Source organism: Taudactylus pleione, unplaced genomic scaffold (assembly GCF_031769625.1).
Source record: "Taudactylus pleione unplaced genomic scaffold, aTauple2 ptg000201l, whole genome shotgun sequence".
NCBI lineage: Eukaryota > Metazoa > Chordata > Amphibia > Anura > Myobatrachidae > Taudactylus > Taudactylus pleione.
This window is the reverse complement of record NW_028284603.1, coordinates 63,094,341-63,120,515: the sequence shown is the minus strand read 5'-3', so window position 1 is coordinate 63,120,515 and position 26,175 is coordinate 63,094,341. Positions and strand designations below refer to the sequence as shown.

The following is a 26,175-nucleotide window of genomic DNA, read 5'->3' as shown; positions in this document are numbered from 1 at the left end:
CGCACCCAAGATCCTGCACCTACAAATATCAGTGAGCTGTGGGAAGCTATTCAGACAGCATCTCTCCAGAGGTCTTCCATCCACTTGTGGAATTGATGCCACATCGAATTGCTGCACTTCGCCAGGCTAGAGGGGGTCCTGCACAATACTAGGTATCTATCCCATGACTTTTGGCACATCAGTGTATGAGGAAAGAAATATTTGCAGCAATAATTTAGGACAAGATATACAAAAACCCTTTTTATTTTCCTCTGTAAACAGCACATTCTGCATAAATGTAAAAGGTAGAACCAACCAGGTTTTGACTTTTAAATAATTGCTGCTTTAAATTTAGGTGCTAAATCGTGGGAATCGCCTGGTTCCTGTAACTCACAGGCTATTACATATGGGCCATAGGGGACTATTTAATAAACAAAATTATGTTTTTTTTTTCTCCAGCATTTTAGCTGCAGAAAGCCATACTTTTGTTTTCTCTGTATCTAGTTAATTAAAAAAAGTGCAGAAAAATCACAGATTTCTCCGCCTTTTCATTTTTTACTTACACATTCCTGCAGTCCCTAATGGATTTAATGGGGGTTCTGCAGGAGCAGTATGCATAGATGAGGGAAGCAAAGCAAATCTTTTTTGAGAAACATAATGCCATCTCTAGCTGGCATTATGTGCCCTCTTGCCTGTAGAAATGGAGAAAAGCAGAGAAGACACATTCTCTTCCCTGGCCGGCTCCGTCACCTATGCTCACCCAGCAGCTCCCTCTCCCCTGCCAACTCATTCTTCAGTCTGCTTCCCTGGCCGCTTCTCCGATCAGCATCGGGCTGAAGTCACCAATACTGATCAGCGCGTGCACAGACAATGGAAACATCTTTTGCAAATGCAAAAGATGTATGAAATCTCCTTACCGGGACAGTCTTTTACCACAACTACTGTCCCGACACTTAAATATGATGATAAAAACAAAGAGAAAAGCGGCAAATTGTTTTTGTGCTGCTTTTCGCTTTGTTTATTAAACAGACCCAAAAACATTTTAAAAAAATGCTCAACTATCAAAATAGTGTTAGCTGAAGGCACTTGTACAGAAGATGAGCAATACATACTTGTCTCGCAGACGTATGATTTTTACAGCATAATACTTTGCATCCAGTATTTTCTTTGCTTTCACCACTTTCCCAAATGCTCCTTTATCAAGAAGGGTGATGTCCGTAAACCCACTAAAAGGGCCAGGGAGACTGAAACGACAGTTATGTTTTAGTTTTTAAAGATGACAAACCGCTTTTATTATAAACAATAAAATATCAAAATATCTCCTACAGTGAAGTACATGGAATTACATCAACATCATTTAACACTTACACAACTTGGAGACACAGTAAGAAATATGCTCTAGAGCTTATGCATAATCTAAAAACTACATTTTCACAAAACCTACTGAATTTTGTACACTCAAACTTAAAAAAGCAATGAAATTACGATCATTAAAGCTGATGCCTTGATGGACGTGTTCCTTGCGGAATACAGATATGGTATCCCATCACACCCTGTGGTTAACTACAGATTCAGCACTCTCACAGAGTGAGATTGATGTCACTCACAAAATGGTGGAGCTGCTAATTCACACAATTGTGTGCTCATTGGAATACACACATGTCTATGCAACTGAGGTCTGAGCAGTTCTGTGACACACACATCTCATTCAGTGCCCACAATCTTCCCATTCGGTCACCACAATCCCACTTGGTTGCAACATCCTTTTCACTCCATACATCTATCTAATTTATTATACACATTCAGCTCCCTAAGTGCTATAACTATTATACTCTGCCTATGCATGTACACTTTCTTTCCCTATACATCTCCATTCTTCTCGATCTTCCCCAATCCCTACTGCTGTGTTGTCTCCCAACTGTGCTAGTCTGTACTCTCTCATCCTCACCAATCTGTCTTTCCCCATCCGCCCTGCCCTGTTTTCCTGCATCCATGCCAATCAGTTTCCTTACATCTGCACCACTACCTTCCCCCCAGCCATGCCGCTGTCTTTCCCTCATCTTTGCCACACTTTACTCATCCTCTGTCCCCCCCCCACCCGCACCACTCTATCTTCCTCCACATCTGCACCAATATGTTTTCCCCAATCCCTACTGTTGTGTGTTCTCCCATTTGTGCTAGTCTGTATTCTCTTATCCACACCAATCTGTCTTTACCCATCTGCGATGCTCTGTCTTCCCATGCCACCCTGTAGCACTCCATACACATCACTCTGTCCCCCCAAACCGTGCCACTCTGTCTCCCCCCCATCCGTGGTGCGATGCTTCCCCCATCCACGCAACTGTTTTCCACCCATCTGCATCACTTTGTCCCACCCCATGCGCACCACTGTTTTCCACCCATCTGAATCACTTTGGTTTCCCCCCATCTCTACTGCTTAATCTCCCCCCTCTCCATGCCTTTCTGCTCAGACCTCAGTTGCAGAGAGTGCATGGGTGTATTTCAATGAGCACACAATTGTGTGAATTAGCAGCTCCACCATTTTGTGAGTGACAGCAATCTCACTCTGTGAGAGTGCTGAATCTGTAGTTAACCACAGCGTGTCTAAGAAGCCTCAATGGTTCATGTGAAACCATAAGGTTTTTTGTCTATGCAATTTCATTGTTTTTTTTTAAATGCATTAACTCTCAGGCTTTGGAGGAGCAAACCGTGCCACCTGCAGTGGAGAAGGGCAACAAAATTGTACACTAAGTGGAAGAGGGGCCGGCACACAGGAGGTGGTTTGGGAAATGCAGAATGAGAGTCGGCTGAAGGGCGGGCTGTAGGCGCGCGGGTAGCGAGGCTCACCGGTACTGGGCATGCACCTGAGAGAATAAAATCAATAAGTCACAGATGCACGGATGCATCAGTGAGATGAATCTATAAATCTATGATGAAAAGTGCATGTGTAAAAATAAAAAAAAATGGGCCCCCACCCCCACCCCCACCCCAACCAGCCCCGGGCTTTTGACAGCCAGTTCTGGTTGTGAAAATACAGGGAACAAAAAGCGTAAGGGTCCCCCGTATCTAGCACAACCAGCAACGGGCTAGTCAGAACCAGCCTTGGTTGCCAAAATACACAATGACATAGGGGTCCCCCGTACTTTGCGCAACCAGCATTGGTCTCTGATCTGGTCCTAGTTCCAGATACAGCACTGGACTTTTTTTAGCGGGGGGGCTAATGCCACAGCCAGGAGAGCCCTTTCACCAGGCCCTCCAGCTGAAGCATTAAGCCTGACCGCTAGTCAGCCCAGGCCGGGGATCTCTGGGGAGCTGGGGACCCGCCAAATAAAGGGATCCCCCTTTCCAGGGCACCCCAGGCCCATGTTGATAGCAATGGGCTATGCCCAGCACCCCTGGGCAGTGGGTGCTGGGTTGATAGTGTAGTGTGGTGCATATGAAAGTATAAATATTGTCTTTTGCAGTAGTACTACAGGTCCCAGCATAGTCCAAGTACCGCATACTGGTACTTGGAGAACCACAAATACCAGCAAGTGGGTGATTAAGGGCCCGATGGTACCTATAGGGCTATCAGCCTGGGGTGCCCTGGAGAGGGGGATCCCTTTTTTGGGGGGGGTCCCCAGCTCCCCAGGGAACCCCGGCCTGGGCTGACTATCGGTCATGGGTGATGCTTCGGCTGGGGGGCACGGTGGATGGGCTCCCCTGGCGGTGGCATCACCCCCACCCCCGCTATAAAGTGTCCGGTGCTGGTTCTGGTAAATACAGGGGGACTCTACGCATTTTTTTCCCCTGCATTTCCAGAAACATGACCGGCTCAGAGCCCAGTGCTGGTTGCGCTGAATACGGGGGACCCCTACGTCATTTGTCCCCTGTATTTTTTAGCACAACCAGTACTGGCTTTCCAAAACTTGGTACTGTTTTTTGGGGGGGGAATTGGGGGCCAGGCCATTTGTTTTTTTATTTAATTTTTTTTTTACACAGGTTTTTTTTTTTTTTATTAAACACAGAAGCACAGACAGGTCTCACTGATTCCATCCCTGCGTCTGTGTTTGTTTATTTAAACACAGATGCAGGTATCACGGATCTATCAGATCCATATACACAGTAGCTGAACCTAGTAGCCAAAGAAGGCCAACAACACACAAAGGTCATATATCTATATTTGCTTAGTCTCCCTGAATGTCTGGGATATTCACGAATTTCAGTAAGTTCTCCTAAACTCGCTGCATAAGGACATGATGATAAATTTGCTTTAAAATGTGTCATTGTGGTCCAGCTCCACACTGCATGATGATGCATCACCAGGCCCCCTGTATTTGTCACTTGGACCGCCCATCCAGGAGCAGAGGCCCCAAAAGTAGGCAAGCATGCATATAACCAAGAAGCAGAGGCCCAAAAAGTAGGCAGGCATGCATATAACCAAGGAGCAGAGGCCCCAAAAGTAGGCAGGCATGCATATAACCAAGGAGCAGAGGCCCCAAAAGTAGGCAGGCATGCATATAACCAAGGAGCAGAGGCCCCAAAAGTAGGCAGGCATGCATATAACCAAGGAGCAGAGGCCCCAAAAGTAGGCAGGCATGCATATAACCAAGGAGCAGAGGCCCCAAAAGGAGGCAGGCATGCATATAACCAAGGAGCAGAGGCCCCAAAAGTAGGCAGGCATGTATATAACCAAGGAGCAGAGGCCCCAAAAGGAGACAGGCATGTATATAACCAAGGAGCAGAGGCCCCAAAAGGAGGCAGGCATGTATATAACCAAGGAGCAGAGGCCCCACAAGTAGACAAGCATGTATATAACCAAGTTATGAAGGAATACAGGAGTGTGTCTGCCACTACTCTGGTTTCCTCTGAACAAAGGCGACACATGAGAAGTGCAAACTTTGAAAACATGATTAGGATGAGAGAGTATAACCACTGCACCATGCAAATGTGTACATTGCGGACATTAGTGAGGACCTGTCATATTTCAGATTAGTCTAAGTCGACTAGGACGCACCAGCAAACTGTGCTGATTAATTTGATGTGCAATACCAATATATCTGTGTGCGACTGAGCCTCTGAATCTGTATACGAAGTGCTACAATGTAGCGGCCGCAGGTGTTTTCCTTCCAAGTTCCATTGTGGTTCATATACAGACTCAGGTGCACATAGATATACAAATGTTGCCTATCAGAGTAATCAGCACAGTCTGCTGGTGCTTTCTAGTCACATCACATTGCGACTTAGATGCATTTTTGAAGATAGAAATAAGATGCCCGACGCTAGCAGAGTAGCACGGACCTGGCTGTTCACTCATGCCAGGCAAGTCGCGCTTCGTGGCGTATTGAGGCCAGGGGGTAAATTTCCTAAGGGTGGATTTTGGTTCCATTTAAAATTTGCCAAAATAGAACCAACATCCCCACAAAATCGAATACAATGTCTCTATTCAAAATAGATCATTTACTAACAGTCGATTTCGTGTTCCATTCTGATTTCAGTGGTGCATTGGTTTCTATTTAAATTTCTATCTGAACTAAATGTGATCTATTTACCTTCAATAGAATCCAAAAAACATACAAAAGCATTCATATTGGGCAAAACATCACATGCACTGCATTACCCACAAACACCTTCATCCCAGTGCTAATTTGCATATCCACAATTTTTAAATAGTCATTGCTATGCCTTTAAAACGCCTGAATTATGCAGCCAAAGTGCCCTACATACATGCTTTTTTTTTCATCATATTGAGTTTTCAGACAATTCTACATGATTTAAGATCAAATAGAACGGTTTCTTATGGTTCTATTGAAAGTAGTGATTTGGGATCAATTTTCAAATGGACTGTTAGTAAATAAGCTCTTCCTACTGATGTCTATGGGGAAGTACCGTTGGTCTATTTGAAGATCTGTTTGTGTGTGAAGTCGAAATTCTGGGGATTGTGAGTCAGATTTTCCATTAGTAAATACCTGATTGTCAAAATCACCACCAATTCACCTGAAAATCACCACAAAATAGAATGGAACTGAAAATTGACCCTTAGTAAATTTACCCCTAGATGTATGAGGACCTTTTCACCAGGTCACCTTTGCCCAATAGTTAAAAGCTGGGAAATGGCTAAATGCCTTGCAATGTAGGAGCCGTGGGAAAATGTGCCATTAAAACTGCAGCAGAAACCTAAAAGGTAATCCTTTATTTTTTATATATGAGTATTTAAATTTTCATGCTTAGTTCTTTATCCATATGATTAATGGCACCATATCATCTCAGATACTTCCAGTGAAATATGTTATTTGCCAAAACAGCTTTTGGTTACAATTCAAATCAAGTGATCAAATTTAGGCTGTTGTAATAAAAATAAAAAATACAAAGAAACCTACCTCTGTGATCCGTCTGAACCACTGTTCATTGCACTTGAAGTAGGTACAGGTGGAGTCTAATTAAAATAGAGGAACAACAGAGTGTAGTTACCAAACATGCCTTTTTTCGGCCTGGCTAAACTCATCCAGGTGATGTCACTTAAATGGGCATAGTTTGTGTGACTGTCACATTCTTCTCCAACACACATAAAAGTTACTTGATTTATTGTGGTCAGATCACATATGATTTGTATTAGCTGAACGGCACAATTAGAGCAAGCGCACCACTCACTTCCTGGACCACATACTTTGATTTGATTGCAGAACTATTGTAGTGGTGCATATACTGCACTTGTATGTAGTTTATGTATGTCCAGCATGTGTTCATATGTGTTGATTAGGGAGGAGGTGCAGGCAGCAACTTCTCTTTCTTTTCAGTATCACTATAGCATGGAATATGGATCAGAGGATAGTATCAGCAATGGTGACAAGTATATAGTATAGGTCTAGGAGCTCCATAGTTACCAGAGAGGAGCGGAGTGTATGTGGAGATGGAAAGTAGAGCAGAGAATGTTCTTTCGGTGGCCGCCTGTCAGGGATTTCTCCGGACAGTCCGAAAACTAGGAGGTCTGTCTGGAATCCTGACTGCGTAGATATCCCAGACAAGTAGCGTCCAGAAATCCTACTGACTGCACCCACCCTTAACCAACCTCCTCTGTCTTCCAGCACGGATAAGAGAGCCACATCAGCTGGTCTCAGACTCATGTGATTTACGTTTACTTCTGTGAGACACAGAGTTTATTCCGGCTAGATTGCTGGTTGCAGAGTCGGATTAAGGGGGCGGGGGCTAGTGTGGCATGTACTCAAGGGCCACCCAGGACCATTGACTACAGCTGCAGAGCAGGAGACATCACTGCCGTGTAGTCCAAGCAGGAGAGGAGAAAGAGGAGCTGGGCTTGGAGTTCGAGCAGGGGGCGGGGCTACATGGCACTGTACAGTCAGTGCGTGCACCATTGGAAAAAGGAGAGGAGGAGCTTCTGCAGACAGTCCCACGGGTGATGATGAGGCTGAGTGACTATACAGAGTGTGAGGGAGGCCACTACATTGTTTGTATGTGTGTGACTATATGTATATTTAAACTTCATATGTACTGCATACTGTATATGAAAAATAGGGAAAGATTACTAAAATCTAAAAAAAACAAGACCATTTCACAGTAATATCCCTTAGTAAAATTATCATAGTGCAAGTCTAGTGATATAGAAGCAAGTACACTGACAGTAATATAATGACTTCCGTTATGGGGCTGGGGTGGTATAGATGTAGCCCAGGTTCTTACATTTCTGTCTACATAGTAGAATGGGCACTATTACAGGTCAGTCCTAGATAAATTTGACATAATGTGTTAGTATTAGGGATGTTAAGGACCCATCTTATGGGGTTCACCTTGACGTGGTGGATGGGCAAACATTTTTGGCCAAACATGTACTTAGAACCTCCCTTATACTTCTAGGTGTATATAAATTAGCTATTGCAAACTCCTTTGCAGCATGAGAGCTCTCTGCATGTCAGGAGAGATGCTGTGTTTGAGACAGGTCACATGCTGCATGGCTGCCCGATCTGCGTCGATGTTACACTGTTGTATGTCGTTGTACGGGTATGAGAGGCAACAGTGGGCATTCCTATGCTCGCTATACTTTGGAAGGCTTTAGCATACTGTATTTTAGAAACTGCGATCCGTGAGAGATTGCAGTTGTGTAAATCTCTGAATCAGGACCTTTGTCAATAACACCTAAACAGAACAGCTGGGAACTGAGCAGTTTCTCATCTAAGCACGTGGAATCTCATACATAGGTCACAGACTTGGTATTGTGATTAAACCGAACCCTCGCACATCTAATATAGGCTACAGGCAACCTGCTGTTCTCCATCTGTTGTGGACCTACAGATGCAGACGTGTATGGAACAACTACTGGGAACAACTGAGAGCCATAATAGGGTACATTTGCGACCTGTGCCGTCCCCGACCCATGACGTCATTACGTCACACAGAGGGGGCATAACTGGCAGCTCTGGTAAGTCCTCAGGACGCCCGACCGGCTGCATATACGGAGCAGGGTGTCCATCTGGAGCTTCCACCCCATGCTCCGCAGGTGCTGCAGCAGCAATTCTTGCTGCAGGGTGCCCTTTCAGGCACCCTGATAGCCAGGAGAAAGGTCCGTGTGGTGGCACCAGTTGTCCATAGCTCATTACAGCCCTGGAACAACCCACAGACTGCCTTACTCTCTTGTAATTCATCAATGTATTAATCAGTGTGTCAATTTTCCACACAGCAAAACATATGTATATGTGCTAGCTTCCGTTTCATACTATATTTAGTATATAGAATTGTCATAACAATCATACAGAATTAAGGACTTTGGATCAGCCATTTGGAAATAAAAGAATATTCAAGGCTAATACAATTACTAACAATTATATTTTACTATAGCATAGGGCAGGGGTTCCCAACCACGGTCCTCAAGGCACACTAACAGTCCAGGTTTTAGGGATAGCCTTACTTGGGCACAAGTGACTTAATCAGTACCTCAGTTATTTTGATTTAACCATCTGTGCACAATCATGGATATAACTAAAACCAGGACTGTTAGTGTGCCTTGAGGACCGAGGTTGGGAATCACTGGCATAGGGTATGACTGAGGAGAATCTGATGATATTTAAAGTGGCACTTGGAGGCATCTGATTTCATTATTAGAGTGGTAAGAAAATGGTATGAAAACTGGCAAACAAAATGGATGTAACCGTATTATGATCTTAGCCACGACCCCCTGTTCGGGAAGTTGAAAATAAAAATCTGGTTACCCTAAATCTTATATACTTTTAGAGCTCACAAGTCCCTACAGTAAACAGTTTTTGAGCTTCTCCTTTTATTTCCTCCTAGAGTTCTGCTAAATGTGTTATATATTAGAGTATAGCTGACATATTTATCCTAGCAAACCAGATTAAAAAAAAAAACATACCCCCCAGACAAAGTATACATATAGCAAATTGGAAAATGTTAACACAATAAAAAGGTTATGTTTTAGATTTTTTGTTGATTGACAACTAATTGTCAAATCAAAATGCGAAACAAGTCCGTGAGTGCCCTACATGGTTTTTCTGGTTTGTTTGTTACAGATTTATCCTAGCAGCAAGGGAATCATGTGACTGAGTTAGGTTCAAAAAGGACCGAAGGTAAAACAGACAGCACTAAAGAGGTAGCAGATATCACTACATAAATATTCTCATACCCTGCACCGAGCCATAACATAAACCTATGTGTAGCATACACATTCCCCTATGTGGGGCACAAGGAAATTCATATTTTGATGCATCACTTTTTAAGAAATGTAAATACAACATGTCCCTTTAATGAGGGTTCTTGATATAATGAATATTACCTCAGAACCAGTAGCCGCTGAAACTCCATTTTCTAAATGTGTCCTGAATGGGCAAGAATGCACAAGATATAATTATACTATACATGAATTCAAATGACACTTTTTATAGGATTAACTTATTTTTTTTAGATCTACGTGTATGGAATTTGCCCTTTTTTAAAACTGCCCTTAGTAGGGCAACAACAGGATAATAAAATACTTTGTCCAGGTCCCCTTATTATATACAATGTTGAACATTTGAAGTGAACAATAAAGTGCCAAAGCCCATCTAAGGTATGTCACACCAAGCAACACTAATATGCAATACAAAAGATTATTGCAGGTATATCATAGGTCAAATGCAAGTCCCTTCACCAGGATGGTACCATGTATTATACCTAGACCTATCTACTATACCTAGGTATCTACTATACCTAGACCTATCTACTAAGCTCCCAAAAAAGTAGACTCCCCTCCGGAATCCCGCCACCATCAGTGAGGTGGACGGCGCTGTGATGACAGAATTCACTATAGATCACGTCACCATGGCTCTGCCCCCAGTACCATAACATCAAGGATTTGTGGTATTATGCAACAGGTAGCATTGCCATGATGACATAATTTGCTGTGCCATGCCCCTCCCACCTCCCACCTGTACTTTCCCCCATGAATCTCCGGGAAGGTATCATTGAAAAGTAGGTAAGCATGATTATACCATAACATATATCTTTAAATGTCTTTCACTAAAAATGCACTTCAATGTGAATGTAAAGAAGGGTATCTTTACTCCTTAAATCCCCACAATCTGTGCTTCAGAGCAAGTACAAATTTTTGATGAGAAAAATGATGAAAGTCACCAGCACTAGCGTACCGCTTGTGATTGGCTGATTACAAATGGATGGCTGATAGGTGCTTTTCTCCATTACTGGTGCATGTACAGATGTGTCCACATACATCTAGCCTCCTTGCACATTAAACAGCCCTTCTAGTCGCGCTATGTCACGGTGCGACTCGGCAGAGCTGATCGTCTTTTCATGCAACTTTTTCCCTTAAAATGTGTCTTATTTGCAAAGCGAATAGGATGCACAAATGACAGATGCTGATTAAAATGATATGTGGCATGCCTATATTCTGTGTGCGACTGCATATGCATGCGAAATGCTATGTTACATTGTCAGCGCCTGTGACACTGTAAGCATGTCGCATATCATTTTAATGAGCATAAGCTGCGTGTGTCCTATTCACATCACTTTGCAAATAGGACATATTTTAAGGGGAAAAAGCTGCTCTGCGCTATCGATGACGCGACTAGCAGGGCTATTTATCATGCATGGAGGCTAGATGTAAGTGGACACTTCTGTATTATGTTTTTGTGTATGTTTAGCCTAATAGAGAATGGGTATTTCAAAAGCAAAAGAAATTATAAAAAACCTTGGTGTAGTTGTATGTATGTGACATGCAGTATTCCTACCACAAACCATAAGCTACTGGTGCAACCTGCACATATATTGCTTTAGTTGCAACTTGCATATGCCTGCTAATTGCCTCTTTTTTGGTGAATGCATATTTGGGATGTAATTGTATGTAACTCAGTATAGACCCCAATCAAAGAATGCAGCTGAGGTTGGGGCCATGGACCTCAGAGAATATGGAGAGTGAGAGTAAGGAGCGGGACAGCAAAACCGGTCTATGGGTTCAAATGTTTAACTCTAAGCCTAGTGATACAAGCGTATACTGGGAAGCTGGAGCATTTCTTTCAAACCAAGAGTTTACTTCCTATGGCACTTATATATACAGTACAGTAGTACTAGCTTATATCATGGAAATAGAATATTTTATTATAGTAAACTATGTTTTTTTTATATACTTCAGTTTTTGTTTCATTTTGTACTTTCAAATAAACAAATGAGAACCCACCTGTGCGGATTTGTGGGTGTCAGAGTTGAAGCATGAGATGAAATCTAAACACAGTCAAGGAAAATGTTGTAATATTAATATAGAGACTAATGGATACATATAAAATTAGACTAAAGCTGGGTACACACCAAACGATGTGTGCACCCAGCATTCTGACAGACGACCCGCCCAGCTGACAGGCCAATATATCAGGGTGCCAGTACACAATACATGATCCGATACCCGATATGTCAGCCCCTGACACCTCCCACTGCATGAGGTCATAAATCGCATCATCAGATTGAGCAGCATGTAGGGCCGACCTGACAATACGGCTGACGACCCCGCGGGAGCGCGCACTGCCAGACATAGTGGGTCCGCACTACACGATTTGAACGATTTGTTGTTCTGATCCGCGAAATTGTCAAATCGTCCAAAATATTGCTAAGTGTGTACCCAGGGTACAGCTCAAAATGTAATAGGCTCTGATTTGCTGGCCCTGGCACAATGCCGGCAATATAGCAACTAGATTTAAAGATTTTGAGTAACACCAGGTTGTTTTGCCTTTAATTAATTTGGCACTTTAAACATAGCGGCTATATCTCTGGATTCATGCCGGCTTCAGTAAATTGGAGCCCATGACATTTGGGCCTAATTGTGTTACTTTTTTTTTTTTCACCCTGAAAATTAAAAGGAAAAGGACTAGAAGTTTGCCTAAAATACAACTAGAATAATATGAACTAGTACCTAATATTTATATAATTGTCAGGTGATCTTGATATGGAATATACAAGTCATCTGCATAGTAATAACATAAAAGAACACTGCAGTTAATTTTGGTCTGATAACATACAAACAAAGAATTTGCTTACAAATGTAAATACAATGTTAAACATCAAGTTACAAATTCCAGTTTTTGAGGTTTATTAGTCCTTTGATTGGTGTCCTTATTTACTGCACTTGACATGTGGAAGAAAAGGGCCTCATTGAGAGATGTGCATTGCGATTTTTACACAGATTGAGTGATTGTGTGCCTTTGCGCATGTGTGTAAGCTGCACTGCGCACGTGCAGCGATTGTTTTGCGATTACGCCTGCACAGAGGATCCGTTTGCAAAGTAACAGGGGGTGGCTAGGCAAACGCAGGTGTCTGACCACTTAAAACGCTGTTTCATGGGCGTGAATAAATTAGCCATTGTGACCTGCATCAATGTTACCAATGTTTACGCAGGTGCATGACGTTGGACAGATATGAGCGGGCAGCACTGGGGGTCCCTATGCTCGGGTAAGCTTTGGAAATATTAGCATATTTTCGCAGCTGCATTCCATACGTAATCGCAGATGGCCACAGTACGTAAAAAATGTTCAAATAAAAGTCTGCTAAATATAAATTTAAATCATTTGCAGTACTACATTGAAACCTTAGGCAAATCAACTGCTATAGGCTGCATATGAAAACTGTTGAAAGGTATTTACTGAAATATAAATACTTTTAATACCTTAGAATTAGTGTTTGCGGTGTTGGAAAGTCCCCCTTCAGCAGACGGCCTCTGGATACCAGGACTGCAAGACAGTAATATCACACTGGCAGCATTAGGCCTGCAAAGCTTTCAATCTTTCTTTCATACATATGCAAATCATTTTCACTAAAGAAAGAACACCACCAATGTTTTTGGTTTCCTAATGGTGTTTATTATGAAATGTTCAATTTGTAAGTCTAGTACAAACATATAATATAACACAAACACCCTCACCTCGACAATACACACATTGTGCTAATGCTGGAGATATCTGGCTTGATAGTTACAGATCACACGTTTTTCTAATATATTGGTTCCAGATCAACTTATTAATCTCCATTTCTCCTGGGCATCCAATATGGCTCAGACTGTACTCCCTGCACTTAAACAGCTTGTTACTTAATGATATCATGCTCCCCAATAACCATGATGACATTTCCAGTTACAGTACCTTGCACAAACCATACAACAGATTAACATGTACTTCCACTGTAGCCATACCAGGAGTAACCATCTTGCCAAAATCCCTTTACATATATAGAGAAACTTCTCCATATACAATTGTTCTAACTTTGGGCCTGATTCAGCTTGGATTGCAACTGCAACAGCGAACGCAGACGGCAGATTGTTGCTTACTGCGCATGCATCGCAGTAACTACACAGACCCATTGCAGGGTGATTGACAGGAAGTACCATTTGGGGATGGTGGCGGGGGGGGGGGGTGGTCAGAGAAACACAGGTGTGCCAGGGTGTTTGAACGCTGTTACAGGAGCGTGCATAAATTAGCCACTGCGATGCCATACGCAGCCTAAGCTCTCACTGCATACCAGAGGTTAGCAATCTCTGAGTAATTTCTGAGTGCAAGTGTGCGTGAGGCTGAAATGGTACTCTGTTACCGATGGTTTTGCAGTCTTACAAAGTATTGCGGATGTGTGTAAGGTAAAGTGGGCGTCCTTATGTTATGCTGCGACGGCATAGCGATCATAGAGGATTAGCATATCTTCGCAGTGAGACTGCGTACGTAAATGCAGCCGTGATCGCAGTTGCGATCCAATCTGAATCAGGCCCTTTATAACTAGACTGACATTATTACTCCATTATTTAAAATAAAAAAAATTTAAGATGTTCAAAATTGTGCAATTCATTTTCTCGCCTGGACAGATATTTGAGAATAAATTACCGGTTACAGACTTCTCCAGGTAGCCCAGAGATAACTGCACAAAAACAGTGGTACAGCGACCCCATATATCCTCAAGACAGACTATAATAGGATTTTTGGGTACTTACCGTTGAATCCTTTCTCTGAGTCAGGCTGGGGGACACTGGACCATGGGTTGTAGGTGGGAAGGCGTGGATTTGGCACTAACACTAAAATCTATAACTCCTACCCTCTGCAACCCCTGACTTCAGTACAACTTCAAAAGTGCCTGGTAAGGAGAAGCGATACTCAGTGACACTGTCACTCCGAGAAATAAAAATGAAATTGACGGTCAATACGACCCAAAATCATAACTCATACTCAATACAGCTGAGCGTGAGGGAGCTGACTCAGAGAAAAGGATTCAACGGTAAGTACCCAAAAATCCTATTTTCTCTTTCGTCTGGGCTGGGGGACACTGGACCATGGGATGTTCAAAAGCCGCCCCCATGGGAGGGAACGCTCAGATTGCTCGACTGGAGAACTGTACGCCCAAAATGGGCGTCCCTGGAGGCAAAAACATGAAACCTGTAGAACTGCACAAAACGTGTGGACAGAGGACCAGGTAGCTGCGCGACAAACCTGTTCAGCTGAGGCCCCGTGACACGTCGCCCAGGAGGCCGCCACGGCCCTAGTGGAATGAGCCAACACCCTAGCTGGTGCCAGGCGCCCCGCCTCTGAGTAAGCCCTTTTGCAATGGTCTGCTTTGTGGCTGGCGAGCCCCGTTTGTGGGCGTCGTAGAGAACCAATAGAGTCCATCTTATGTAAGATTGAAGTTCTGTTTAAATAAATGCGTAGGGCCCGGACAACATCCATCAGTGATAGATTGTCCTGGTCCCCTGAGGACTCTGAAGATGAGAAAACCGGAAAAACAATCTCCTGGTTTAAGTGGAAAGATGAAACCACTTTCGGTTGAAAAGAAGGAACTGTCCTGAGCACAGCCCTATCATCATGGAAAACAAGAAAAGGTGGTTTGCAGGACAAGGCCCCCAACTCAGAGACCCGCCGAGCCGAGGCAATGGTCATCAGAAAAACCACTTTCCACGTTACGAACCGAAGGTCCATGGATTCCAAAGGTTCAAACGGAGCCTGCTTAAGAGCCAACAGAACAAGGGGCATATCCATGGCGCTACTGGTGGTTGAACCGGAGGCTGTATTCGCAAGACCCCCTGTAAAAAAGAGGAGAGACAGACGCTGCTGAAAGTAAATGGAAAGAGCTGAAATCTGTACCTTCAAAGGCCTCCAAACCGCCCTGCAGAAATGCTAAAAACCTTGGCAGGCGGAACTGGACAATATGTACTTCCCGCTGCTCACACCACACAATATAGGTTTTCCAAACCCTGTGGTAGTTCTGCGCGGAAACCTGCTTCCGTGCCCGGAGCATGGTCCTGATGACTGAAGGGGAAAAACCCCAGGCCTTCAAGAGCCCGGTCTCAACAACCAGGCCATTAAAGCCAACAGAGATAGGCCCTCGTGACAGAATGACCCCTGTAGCAGAAGATCTGGATGCAGAGGCAGACTCCAACACGACCGGCGCAGCCAGTTTGGAGCCACTAGGATGACTGAAACCTGCTGTTCCCTGACTCAACAGAGTACTCTTGGTAACATGGGAATTGGAGGAAAAATGTAGGCCAGACGGAAGTTCCAGGGAACTGTCATAGCATCTACTGCAAATGTCAAAAGGATCTCTGGACCTTGCACAAAATCAAGGGACTTTGCAATTGTGGCGAGACGCCATCAGGTCCACCTCCGGCAGCCCCACATCTCTGGACCAGCTGCTGGAAAACCTCCGGGTGGAGAGACCACTTCCCTGGCAGGAACGTAGTCCTGCTGAGGTAGTCTGCCTCCCAATTCTCCACCCCCGGTATGAAGACTGCTGAAATTGCCGGGAGGAACGTCTCCACCTAAGAGAGAATGAGACTTGCCTCTGCCATGGCAAGTACGCTTTTGGTTCCGCCCTGTTGGTTTACATATGCCACTGCCGTGGCGTTGTCTGATTGGATCCTCACTGGTCGGCCCGCCAGGAGGGCCTGAGCCCCGCACAGTGCCCGATAAATGGCCCGGAGCTCCAGCATATTTATTGGGAAACCCATCTCTGATGACGACCAGGTCCCCTGGAGACAAGAGGTTCTCCGTCACCGCTCCCCAACCTCTGAGACTTGCGTCTGTGGTGACAATAATCCAGTTGGGAGTCACCAGGGACCGATCCTGGAGAAGGTGATCGGTAATCAGCCACCAGCGAAGTGACTGACGAGTGCTGTCTGACAGAACCAGCAACTGAGAAGAAAGGTCGTCTGAGCGGACCGTCCAATTCCGGAGAATCTACCACTGGAGAATCCGTGAATGGAAGCGGCCGTAATGGATGGTCTCGAAGGTAGAGACCATCATGCCTAGTAACCTCATGCCCAGCCAAACGGATGGCCGAGGGGTAGACAGCACTTTCCTGACTAAGTCCTGAAGGGCCCGGGCTTTGGCCTCGAAAAACCCTTTCCAGTGCTGTATCGAAGATCACCCCCAAAAACGTCAGACGTTGGCAAGGCCTGAGGTGACTCTTCTCGAGATTCAGTATCCACCCATGATGCTGTAACACCTGCACCGTGTGATCCAGGTGGAGCTGAAGTTGGGCAGCGGAATCCGCCTTTACTAGCAAATCGTCCAAATAGGGAATCACCGTTATTCCCTCAGAATGCAGTAAGCTTGCCATTGCTGCCATGATCTTTGTGAAGACCCGCGGAGCTGTAGCCAAATCGAATGGCAGAGCCTGGAACTGGTAATGGGCTCTTCCGACCGCGAACCTGAGTAGAGACTGATGCCCTCCCCCAAATCGGTATGTGGAGATATGCATCTCTGATGTCGATAAATGCCAGAAACTCGTTTGCCGACATACCCTGGATCACTGATCGGAGTGACTCCACGCGAAACCGATCCACCCACAGGCTGGCATTCAAGGCTCGTAGATTCAAAACCGGCCGATAAGTGCCGTTGGGTTTCTGGACTAGGAACAAGTTGGAGTAAAACCCCTGTTCCTGTCGAGACTGTGGAACAGGAACTATAATCCCTTCTGAACAGAGGTAACTGATAGCCTGGTTTAAGGTCCGTCTCTTCTCCGGCTCCCTGGGTAATGCTGTAGCGAAGAGACGTTGTGACAGCTGCCCCCTTAGGTTGATCACATAACCTCGGGAGACAATGTCCCTTACCCAGGCATCTACTCCCGAAGCTACCCACCTGTCTCGGAAAAGAAGGAGACGGCTCCCTACCTTCCCTGAGACATGATGGGCTGAGATCCTGTCAGGTATTCGGCTTCTCAGATGCCCTAGCACCCGGGAGCCTGAATGTGCCGGAGAATCTACCCTGGGGGGCAGAACCCCTACTGGGAAAAAGATCGTCCTCGGGCCCCCTGACCTCTAATCGTTCCCCCTCCTCGAAAGGAAGACTCGGAAACGTGAGCCCTTTAGCTTCTGGGGCACCACAGGCAGAAAAGTGCTCTTTCCACCTGTCGTCTGGGATATAATAGTACCAAGCTCAGAGCCGAACAGGTTGCCTCCACAAAAAGGCAGAGACTCTAAAGCGCATTTAGATTTGGCGTCCGCCTCCCAGGTGCGAAGCCAGAGTGCTCTGCGTGCCGCGACTGCCGTTGCTGAGACTCTAAAGGAAAGCTGCGCTCCATCTTATGTGGCCTCACACACATAGTCTGCAGCCGCGCATATCTGTTACGCCAGTACCAGTAATTCCTCTCTGGATGAGTCACCGGCAAGGCCTGCCACTAATTTGTCAGTCCACTTCTCCATGGCTCGAGAGACCCATGCAGATGCCAATAATGGGCGAATAACCACTCCGGCATCCATAAAAATACTCCTAAGGCATCCCTCCAATTTTTTGTCCAACGGATCCTTAAAGGAGGCCGCCCCTTGAACCGGCAGAGCCGTGTGCTTTGCTAAGCGAACCACAGCCGCAGGGATAAAGGGCTGCAAATTTACGAGGAGTAGCATACTTTTAATTCTGGGGTCTTCCAGGCTTCCTCTACCAGATCTGAAAGATCCTGAGACACTGGGAAACAAACAACCCTCTTACGCCTCCGCTTAAACGGCCCTTCCGCCCTAGCTGAGGCGTCAAGGTCCAGACAGTCCAAAGACTGTCGTACTGCCATAATACTAATGGTACGGACCCAAGGAGGATCAGGACCCTGGTAACCACCCCCTGCAACAGCAGGCAGTGAGGGCAAAACAGGTGCCCCCGCTGCTTTGGCTAATTCCTCTCTACGGCAGAGCAACGTCACCAGGTCAGAGAGTGAACGCTCATAGCCTGAGCCCATGCCGGCTCCTACATAAGCGGAGTGGCTCCCCAGCTGGCTGTGCACACGTGGGCCCCAGCTGACAGTCCATACACAAAGCCCCTGCATCCAGTTGTCCACACGGCAATTTAGCTTGACACTGGGCACATGTAAAAAATATTGCCATAGTGGGGTTCTGGCCCTTTGTGGACTTTTTGTCAGTCATTAGAGCACCCTCCTTCCTGCGCTGCCCTGCCGCAGCAGTTAGCCCGGAAAAGCTTCTTTTTTTTTTTTAAACAAAATACAAAAAATATAACAAGTGGCAATGAATAGGCAAACACTTCAAGCAGGCACAAGAACAGATTACAGTAATACTGAAAACTACTTAGCTGTATGCTGCAGAGGGAAAGGAGCTTGCTCTGTCCTCCCTCCATGCTGTTCAGGCTTGTGTCCTTTGAAAAGCTGTGATCAGACTTCCTGGGAGCCTGCATTTTGCCACTAGAGAGCGGGGGGAACCAGCAGCCATGGCTCCTCCCCCCATCATAGTGAAGCGAGCCTCACTGCTCCTTCCTTCAAGTGTTCCTCCCCTCAGTGGGGAAAGCACTTGGACTGACCCGCAAATACCTACAGCACCTGGTATTCCCAGGTGGTCTCCCATCCAAGTACTAACCAGGCCCAACACAGCATAGTTTCCAAGAACAGCATGTCCAGTGTGGTGTTGTTGTAGGTCTCACCTGCGGTTGGTCTGTAGTTGGCGGTCTCCCCACAGGAGGAGCCGTCAAGAAACCCGGCAAGATGGCGCCCGCCATCCAGGACCACGCTGACTGCCTGCACCTCTACCAGGTAACAGCAGCGCGCTATCCCCGGGCCCAGACGGTCTCTACAGAGACTGGAGTGTGTGGAATGGGGGAAGCGCTCAGCGCCATCCCCCCTTTAGATGTGGCTCTCCCCGCCGTTTTACACTCCAGCTGTGTGCTGCTATAAGCATCGCACAGTACCTATAGTAAAAAATAAACATAACATTACAAATAAAGGAAAAAATCCCTAAGCTAAACCACGGTTGCAGAGCAGCCCAGAAAAAACATGCCTCTCTCCACAGGCACTAAACTTACACTAAAGTCAGGGGTTGCAGAGGGGAGAAGTTATAGATTTCAATATTAGTGCCAAATCCACGCTTTCCCACCTTCAACCCATGGTCCAGTGTCCCCCAACCCGGCACCAGTATCCCGACCGCCGGCATAACAAAGGTAAGTATCTGGGGTTAGGTTTAGGAGTTAGGCACTAGGGGAAGGGTTAGGCACTAAGGGGGAAGACTTAGGGATAGAGGGCCTGATTCAGAGCCGCTCGTAAGCGGCCGCTCGTTCGTTCCGAGCGATGTTCGCACATCTGCGCATGCATATGGGTTTTAGTACGCATGCGCGAACCAGTCAGTGCGGTCAGAAATCGTGTGCTTGCAAAATAGCGAATGCCTGCTAATTTGAGTGACAGAATGAGGCGTTTGTGGGTGGTAACAGGGGAAGGTGCTTGAAAACGGGGAGTGGAGATCCGAACGCAGGCGTTCCAAACGGTCAAAACGGGCGTTTTAAGGGTGTGCATAATTAACAAAGCAGCATCATCGACCACGTCACTTGGTTGTCTTTTAGCCTGAACTGCTCGCATGATTGCGGTAGGAAAATGCTACCACAAGAATAGCGAGTAGTTCAGACGCCGTTCGATGTACTCGATTAATCCAATAAATAGCGGATATGACGCATGATGCGAGCGGCCAGGGGGCGTTTTTTTCAAAATAGCAACCGCATGTTTTGTTCACTCGTTCAGACATAGAGGCGTCAACAGACCGCAGAGAGCGAGCACTTAATTTAAATATCCGGCCCTTTACAGAACGACCGTCCGCAAATAGCGTTCGGCTCTGAATCAGGCCCAGAGTGCGGGGAGGAGAAGATTAGGTTTAGGCACTAGGGGGGAGGTAGGGTTAGGGGTTAAGGTTAGTTGTACTATACTTACCTACCGCTGTCGGTATCATACCAGCGGCATCTTGGCGACCAGCATCCCATACCCAACCCATATTATATACATTCTGGTTATGGATCAGTTAGCCATGTGCAATGTAAAGGAGTATGAGAAATCCTAAGCAGTAAGCACAATATATAACAGAGTCAATATTTGACATGTGGATCCTCTAAAATCTCCGACACAGTTCTTCAGTAATATATGTAGTGCGGATTTGACTTTGTTATATTATTAGTAATAAAAAGCTGGACTTCTTATTCTTAATAATATCAAATAAATTATAAAAAAAATACATATCAATCATTATATTAAATAACTAAATATATAGATTGAGTAACAATGTTTAATACCTTGACACAGAAGGTTGTGGAATCACGGAATCCTCTATGAACTCTTTTGGCAGTTCCTGAAAGTAAATATAAAGTAGCTAAACAGTGTTCTGGAAGTGAAATCTTAAACTACATCCTCTGATGAATACTATTTTAAAAATCATTTACACCCACTATAGTCATATTCTCCACTGCTGGTCCACCTGCTATAGCAGAGCCACTATCTAGAGCATTAGAACTTTGCAAGTTCCACCGAAGTCAGCCACCAATATAACACACAGGGGCATATGAAGAGTTGGAAGTAAAATGGCCGTGCATTACTCAAGAGAACATGCATGGAAAATTAGTGTATTGCCGCATCAGCATGTACTGCCCTATACTAGGTGAATAAAGATAGGTCTCCTAACACATACCTCCCAACATTTGAAGTCGTAAAGTAGGGACAGGTCGTGCGCCTAAGGAGCTCACGGCCGAAAAGGGGGCATGGCTTAAGAAAAAGGGGTGGAGCTTATGAAAAACAGGGCGGAGCCTCACAGCTTCCCCCGTTTTCATCACTTTGGAGGCGTGCGCTGCACTCTCCGAGACGCTGGCCAGCCCCCAGGCTCTCCATACACAAGAGAACAGATGCCGTGCGCATGCGCACGGAATCTGTTCTCCTCCTGCACACCCGCTGCTCTGCTATGCAGGGCAGTGGTTTGTGCTTTCCCCAACTTCCCCCCCACCGCGGGACACTGAAAAACGGGACTGTCCCGCTGGAAGGAGGACAGTTGGGAGGTATGCTAACAGGTGTATATAAGTGCAACTTAGTGCTGGTCTGCATGGGCTGCCCTTACTGAACTTTGGCCCTCATTCAGAGCCGGACGCTCTGAGCAGAGCGCTCGCACTGAATGAGGGCCGTCCTCCATAAAAATGGAGCGTCCTCCTGGACGCTCGTATAGCTGTGGGTCACCACCCACAGCACATACGAGCGTGCAGGATGATGGTCGCGATGGTCTTGACCATCGCGACCATCGCCAGTGCGACCAGAAGCCTGTGGTCGGGGTTTTCGACCACAAGCCCTGGAGTGATTTTGGCTCTATCAGAGCCAAAATCACTCCCACTGATATCACAAGTGATGTCAGTGGGGCCGGCTTCTGACGGTAGGCGCTCCCTTGGGAACGTCTCCGTCTGGCAGGCACGCCCCCGGCACGCCCACCAAAGGGGGCGTGCTGTCAATCAACATCGACAGCACGCCCCCTTTGATCAGACACTACGAGCGAAGGAAAGTCCTTCGCTCGTCGCGTCTGGCGCATGCGCACGACAGAGCTCCCTCCGTCGTGCGCATGCGCAGTGCACACAATCGACCCACTTGCGAGCGGACAGCCGCTTGCGAGTGGGTCTGAATGAGGCCCTTTGCCTAAGCAAGAACACAAAGAAAAAAAATGTAATTAATCGGCTCCAATTAAACTACTTAGTGTAGAACTGAATTGTCTGAATATAGACTACAACAAAAAAAGGATAATAGAAAGCGCTAGCACACAGTTCTTATATATAGAAAAAGAAACATTTATTATTCCTTTCCTAAATTAAAGAGTAATACTGGCTATTTAGCAAACATTATTGAGCCAAAATATTTCAAACAGGCACACATTAATCATTAATTAATGCAGAACCAAAAATTACTAATATAAGTCTCCTGTTTTATATTATACCTTCATTTAAAATTACACTTAGGGCCGTATTCAATTAGGCTGCGAAAAGCCATTTTTGACGATACTTTATCGCCGATGACGTCATTTTCGAATTTCTCACTTATCCCCGTATTCAATTTTTCTGATTTTTCACCGATGCGGAAAGTCAGTGGTTCAAACCCAGCGATAAAGTATCACCTATGAATAGGTGTCGAAAATAAATGCAGAATTGAGGTTTTGGGGTACAAACCTCAAATACCACTCTACACTCCTTAAACATTCCTCAAAAGCTAATCTGTCAAAAAAATAAAAAAAAAAGTTCCACAGGACACCCTAAAAAGAGTACTTTAGTTTTGAGGGCGAAAAAAATAAAATTGGGGGACAAACTTTAAAACTAGCTAAATAGACTGAGGGGGGGGGGGTCCCCAAGTATGCCCCCGGTATTTTTTTGATCGCAAGTGCTTGCGGAAGGTGGATTTTTCACTTTTTTTAAATCTTCACATTAGCAAGTTTAAAATATGCTAGCACCCATTTTCATGTACCCCAAATTTGATGGGACTACTTATTTTTTGAAAAAAAAGTTGCTAAATGCTATTCTTCACCACTTTCCCAAAGACGCTAAATAGCACCTATTGAGACCATTTAAAGACCCCAAATACCTTTAGCAGGGCTATTCAGGGGTACCCATAGTCATCAACATAGTGAACCCCCATGTCAGAGCATATTTTGGGGGGTGTCAGGATGATGTCCCCAAAAATGACATCACTTTTCGTTGATTTTGTTATCGCCGGCTCCCGTTTTCGCTGTTTTGGAATTAAATACAGGGATAAGCGGGGACGAGCGCGATAACTTTTCGACCTGAAAACCTCCGATGACGGCGAAAAGTGCAGCAACAGACTTTTCGCTTCAAATTGAATATGCCCCTTAATCTTTTCAAACTAATAAAATTCCTATGGTTTTACATCAATAAGGATTTTTTAGTTTGAAAATATTCAAGTGTTATTTTAAATGAAGGTATATCAGTAATATTTTGATCTGTATTAATTAATGTTTAATGTGTGCTTGTCTGAAATATTTTGGCTCAATAATATTTGCTAAATAGCTTGTATTACCCTTTCATTTAGGAAAGGAATTAATAAATTTTTCTTTTTCTATATACAAGAAATGTGTGCTAGCGCTTTCTATTAAGCAAGAATGCCCCTGCACCCCAGTTCTGCATCTCTGGTTATAAGTGTACAGTAAATACATCTGATATGCATATAATACTGCATTCTAATTTTCAGAGCATAAGCAGGTTAAATTTACGTCATATATACGCAATGCAAACTGGCATACACTCAGCTCTGCATAATCCCAACAGTCTGCATTTCAGTTAAAACCACAGAGCATTTTGTTTAAGTGTGGTGCCCATGTACCCTCTGCTAAGTCTGGCAACAGTGCCCATTACATATGCAAAACAAAGTGATGGATCAGTGCTAGTAATCATGTGTGGGAAGCAATGGTGCTGTTAGCAATGTGAGGGTGGCACTGCTGGTACAATGGATGTTGCTATAAGCAATATGTGGCACAATATTGGTTAAGTAAATGTGTGTGAGGCTCAACAGATGAACAGGTATCATCCTATGTGAAGTACTGCCACTGTAATGTATGTGATGTAGAGATCACCAGACAGGGCACCTATTGGCACTGGTCTCTGTTCTGGCTAACCCTAGGGATTGACTCTAATTAAATATAACAAATCTGTAACTGCATATTTGGAGAGGATATTCCTTCATTGACTGCTGCCTTCTACCCACTTCTATCATGCCTACAAAGCCCAAATTGAGAGGTAAGGCCTGGATGAGTTTGTCCCTTGGAATATAAAAGTGATATATATATATATATATATATATATATATATATATACACACACACATATATATACACAATGCCCTTCCCCCAAAACAAACTATTCAAATGACTGAAGACCTGTCTCTGCATATATACAATGACTGAAGACCTGTCTCTGGATAAATATAATGACTGAAGACCTGTCTCTGGATAAATATGACCGACTGAAGACCTGTCTCTGGATAAATATGACCGACGGAAGACCGGTCTCTGGATAAATATGACCGACGGAAGACCGGTCTCTGGATAAATATAATGACTGAAGATCTGTCTCTGGATAAATATGACCGACTGAAGACCTGTCTCTGGATAAATATAATGCCTGAAGACCTGTTTCAGAATAAATATAATGCCTGAAGACCTGTTTCTGGATAAATAGAATGACTGAAGACCTGTCTCTGGATAAATAGAATGACTGAAGACCTCTCTCTGGATAAATATGACCGACGGAAGACCTGTCTCTGGATAAATATGACCGACGGAAGACCGGTCTCTGGATAAATATGACCGACGGAAGACCGGTCTCTGGATAAATATGACCGACGGAAGACCGGTCTCTGGATAAATATAATGACTGAAGATCTGTCTCTGGATAAATATGACCGACTGAAGACCTGTGTCTGGATAAATATGACTGAAGATCTGTCTCTGGATAAATATGACCGACTGAAGACCTGTCTCTGGATAAATATAATGACTGAAGACCTGTCTCTGGATAAATATAATGACTGAAGACCTGTCTCTGGATGAATATAATGACTGAAGACCTGTCTCTGAATGAATATAATGACTGAAGACCTGTCTCTGGATGAATACAATGACTGAAGACATGTCTGTGGATGAATATAATGACTGAAGACCTGTCTGTGGATAAATATAATGACTGAAGACCAGTCTCTGGATAAATATGTTAATGACGTAACATTTTACTGCAATTTAAAGCAATAGAGCACTAGAGAGGGCCATTTTCTGAGTTATGCACTACTGCGACCATTTTATCGTGTTTTGCTATAGTTGCGTACGCCATTTTATACTCATACTAGTAACAGCCCTTACACTAGTGTACAAGCATGTGCCTGATTGTGCAAGGACTAAAGCTCTCACTTTCAGTGTCCAAAGATACTGTAAAAGAGCTTGGTGCATCTTTAGATACCAACGGTTGCGCTATGGTAGGAGCAGACTTTGTCTGAATATGGCCTCCAATGTAAGCAATTAAGCGTCTATGTACACAACCATTTCAGTGACACGCCCATGACACTCCCATAACACGCCCATAAGACAGACCATCTCTGTGCATCTGAATAGCCACCTCCCAGTCACCGCCCGGGAATGACCTGCACATTTCTTATGCCTGCGCGTCTCAATCGCAACTGCGCCTCTCTGCGTACACAGTGTAATGCATGCGTGGGACGAAGTTTTAGGGTTTTTGCTCGCGCACAGTAGTAAAAATTTCTGAACTCCGCGAACACCGGCATTGCGTGCGGCTCAGAATCAGGCCATGAGTCTCTAACTCGCTTAGCTGTTGAAGGTCCGGGACAAAGCAAGAGGTGTTGTGCAAAGTCACTTGTACAAGCAAAATGGCCCTGTCCAGCATTTCCAAATGGACAGACACACAAATATTCAATTCACACTTTACTGTAAAAAACAATTGGCCACCT

General features: G+C 44.8%; 1 protein-coding gene across 1 annotated transcript in view; it reads right to left on the bottom strand.

Annotated features, from left to right (window-relative positions):
- LOC148518669 (interferon-induced, double-stranded RNA-activated protein kinase-like) overlaps positions 1-26,175 on the bottom strand; it is a 116,756-nt gene that overhangs the window by 28,129 nt on the left and 62,452 nt on the right. The window contains exons 12-17 of the mRNA XM_088477430.1: positions 20,979-21,034; positions 13,130-13,193; positions 11,654-11,697; positions 9,758-9,800; positions 6,339-6,394; positions 1,092-1,223 (exon numbers count right to left, since the gene is read on the bottom strand). Of these exons, the coding sequence (XP_088333556.1) occupies positions 1,092-1,223; positions 6,339-6,394; positions 9,758-9,800; positions 11,654-11,697; positions 13,130-13,193; positions 20,979-21,034 (395 nt within the window). The remainder of the gene's footprint in view (positions 1-1,091; positions 1,224-6,338; positions 6,395-9,757; positions 9,801-11,653; positions 11,698-13,129; positions 13,194-20,978; positions 21,035-26,175) is intronic.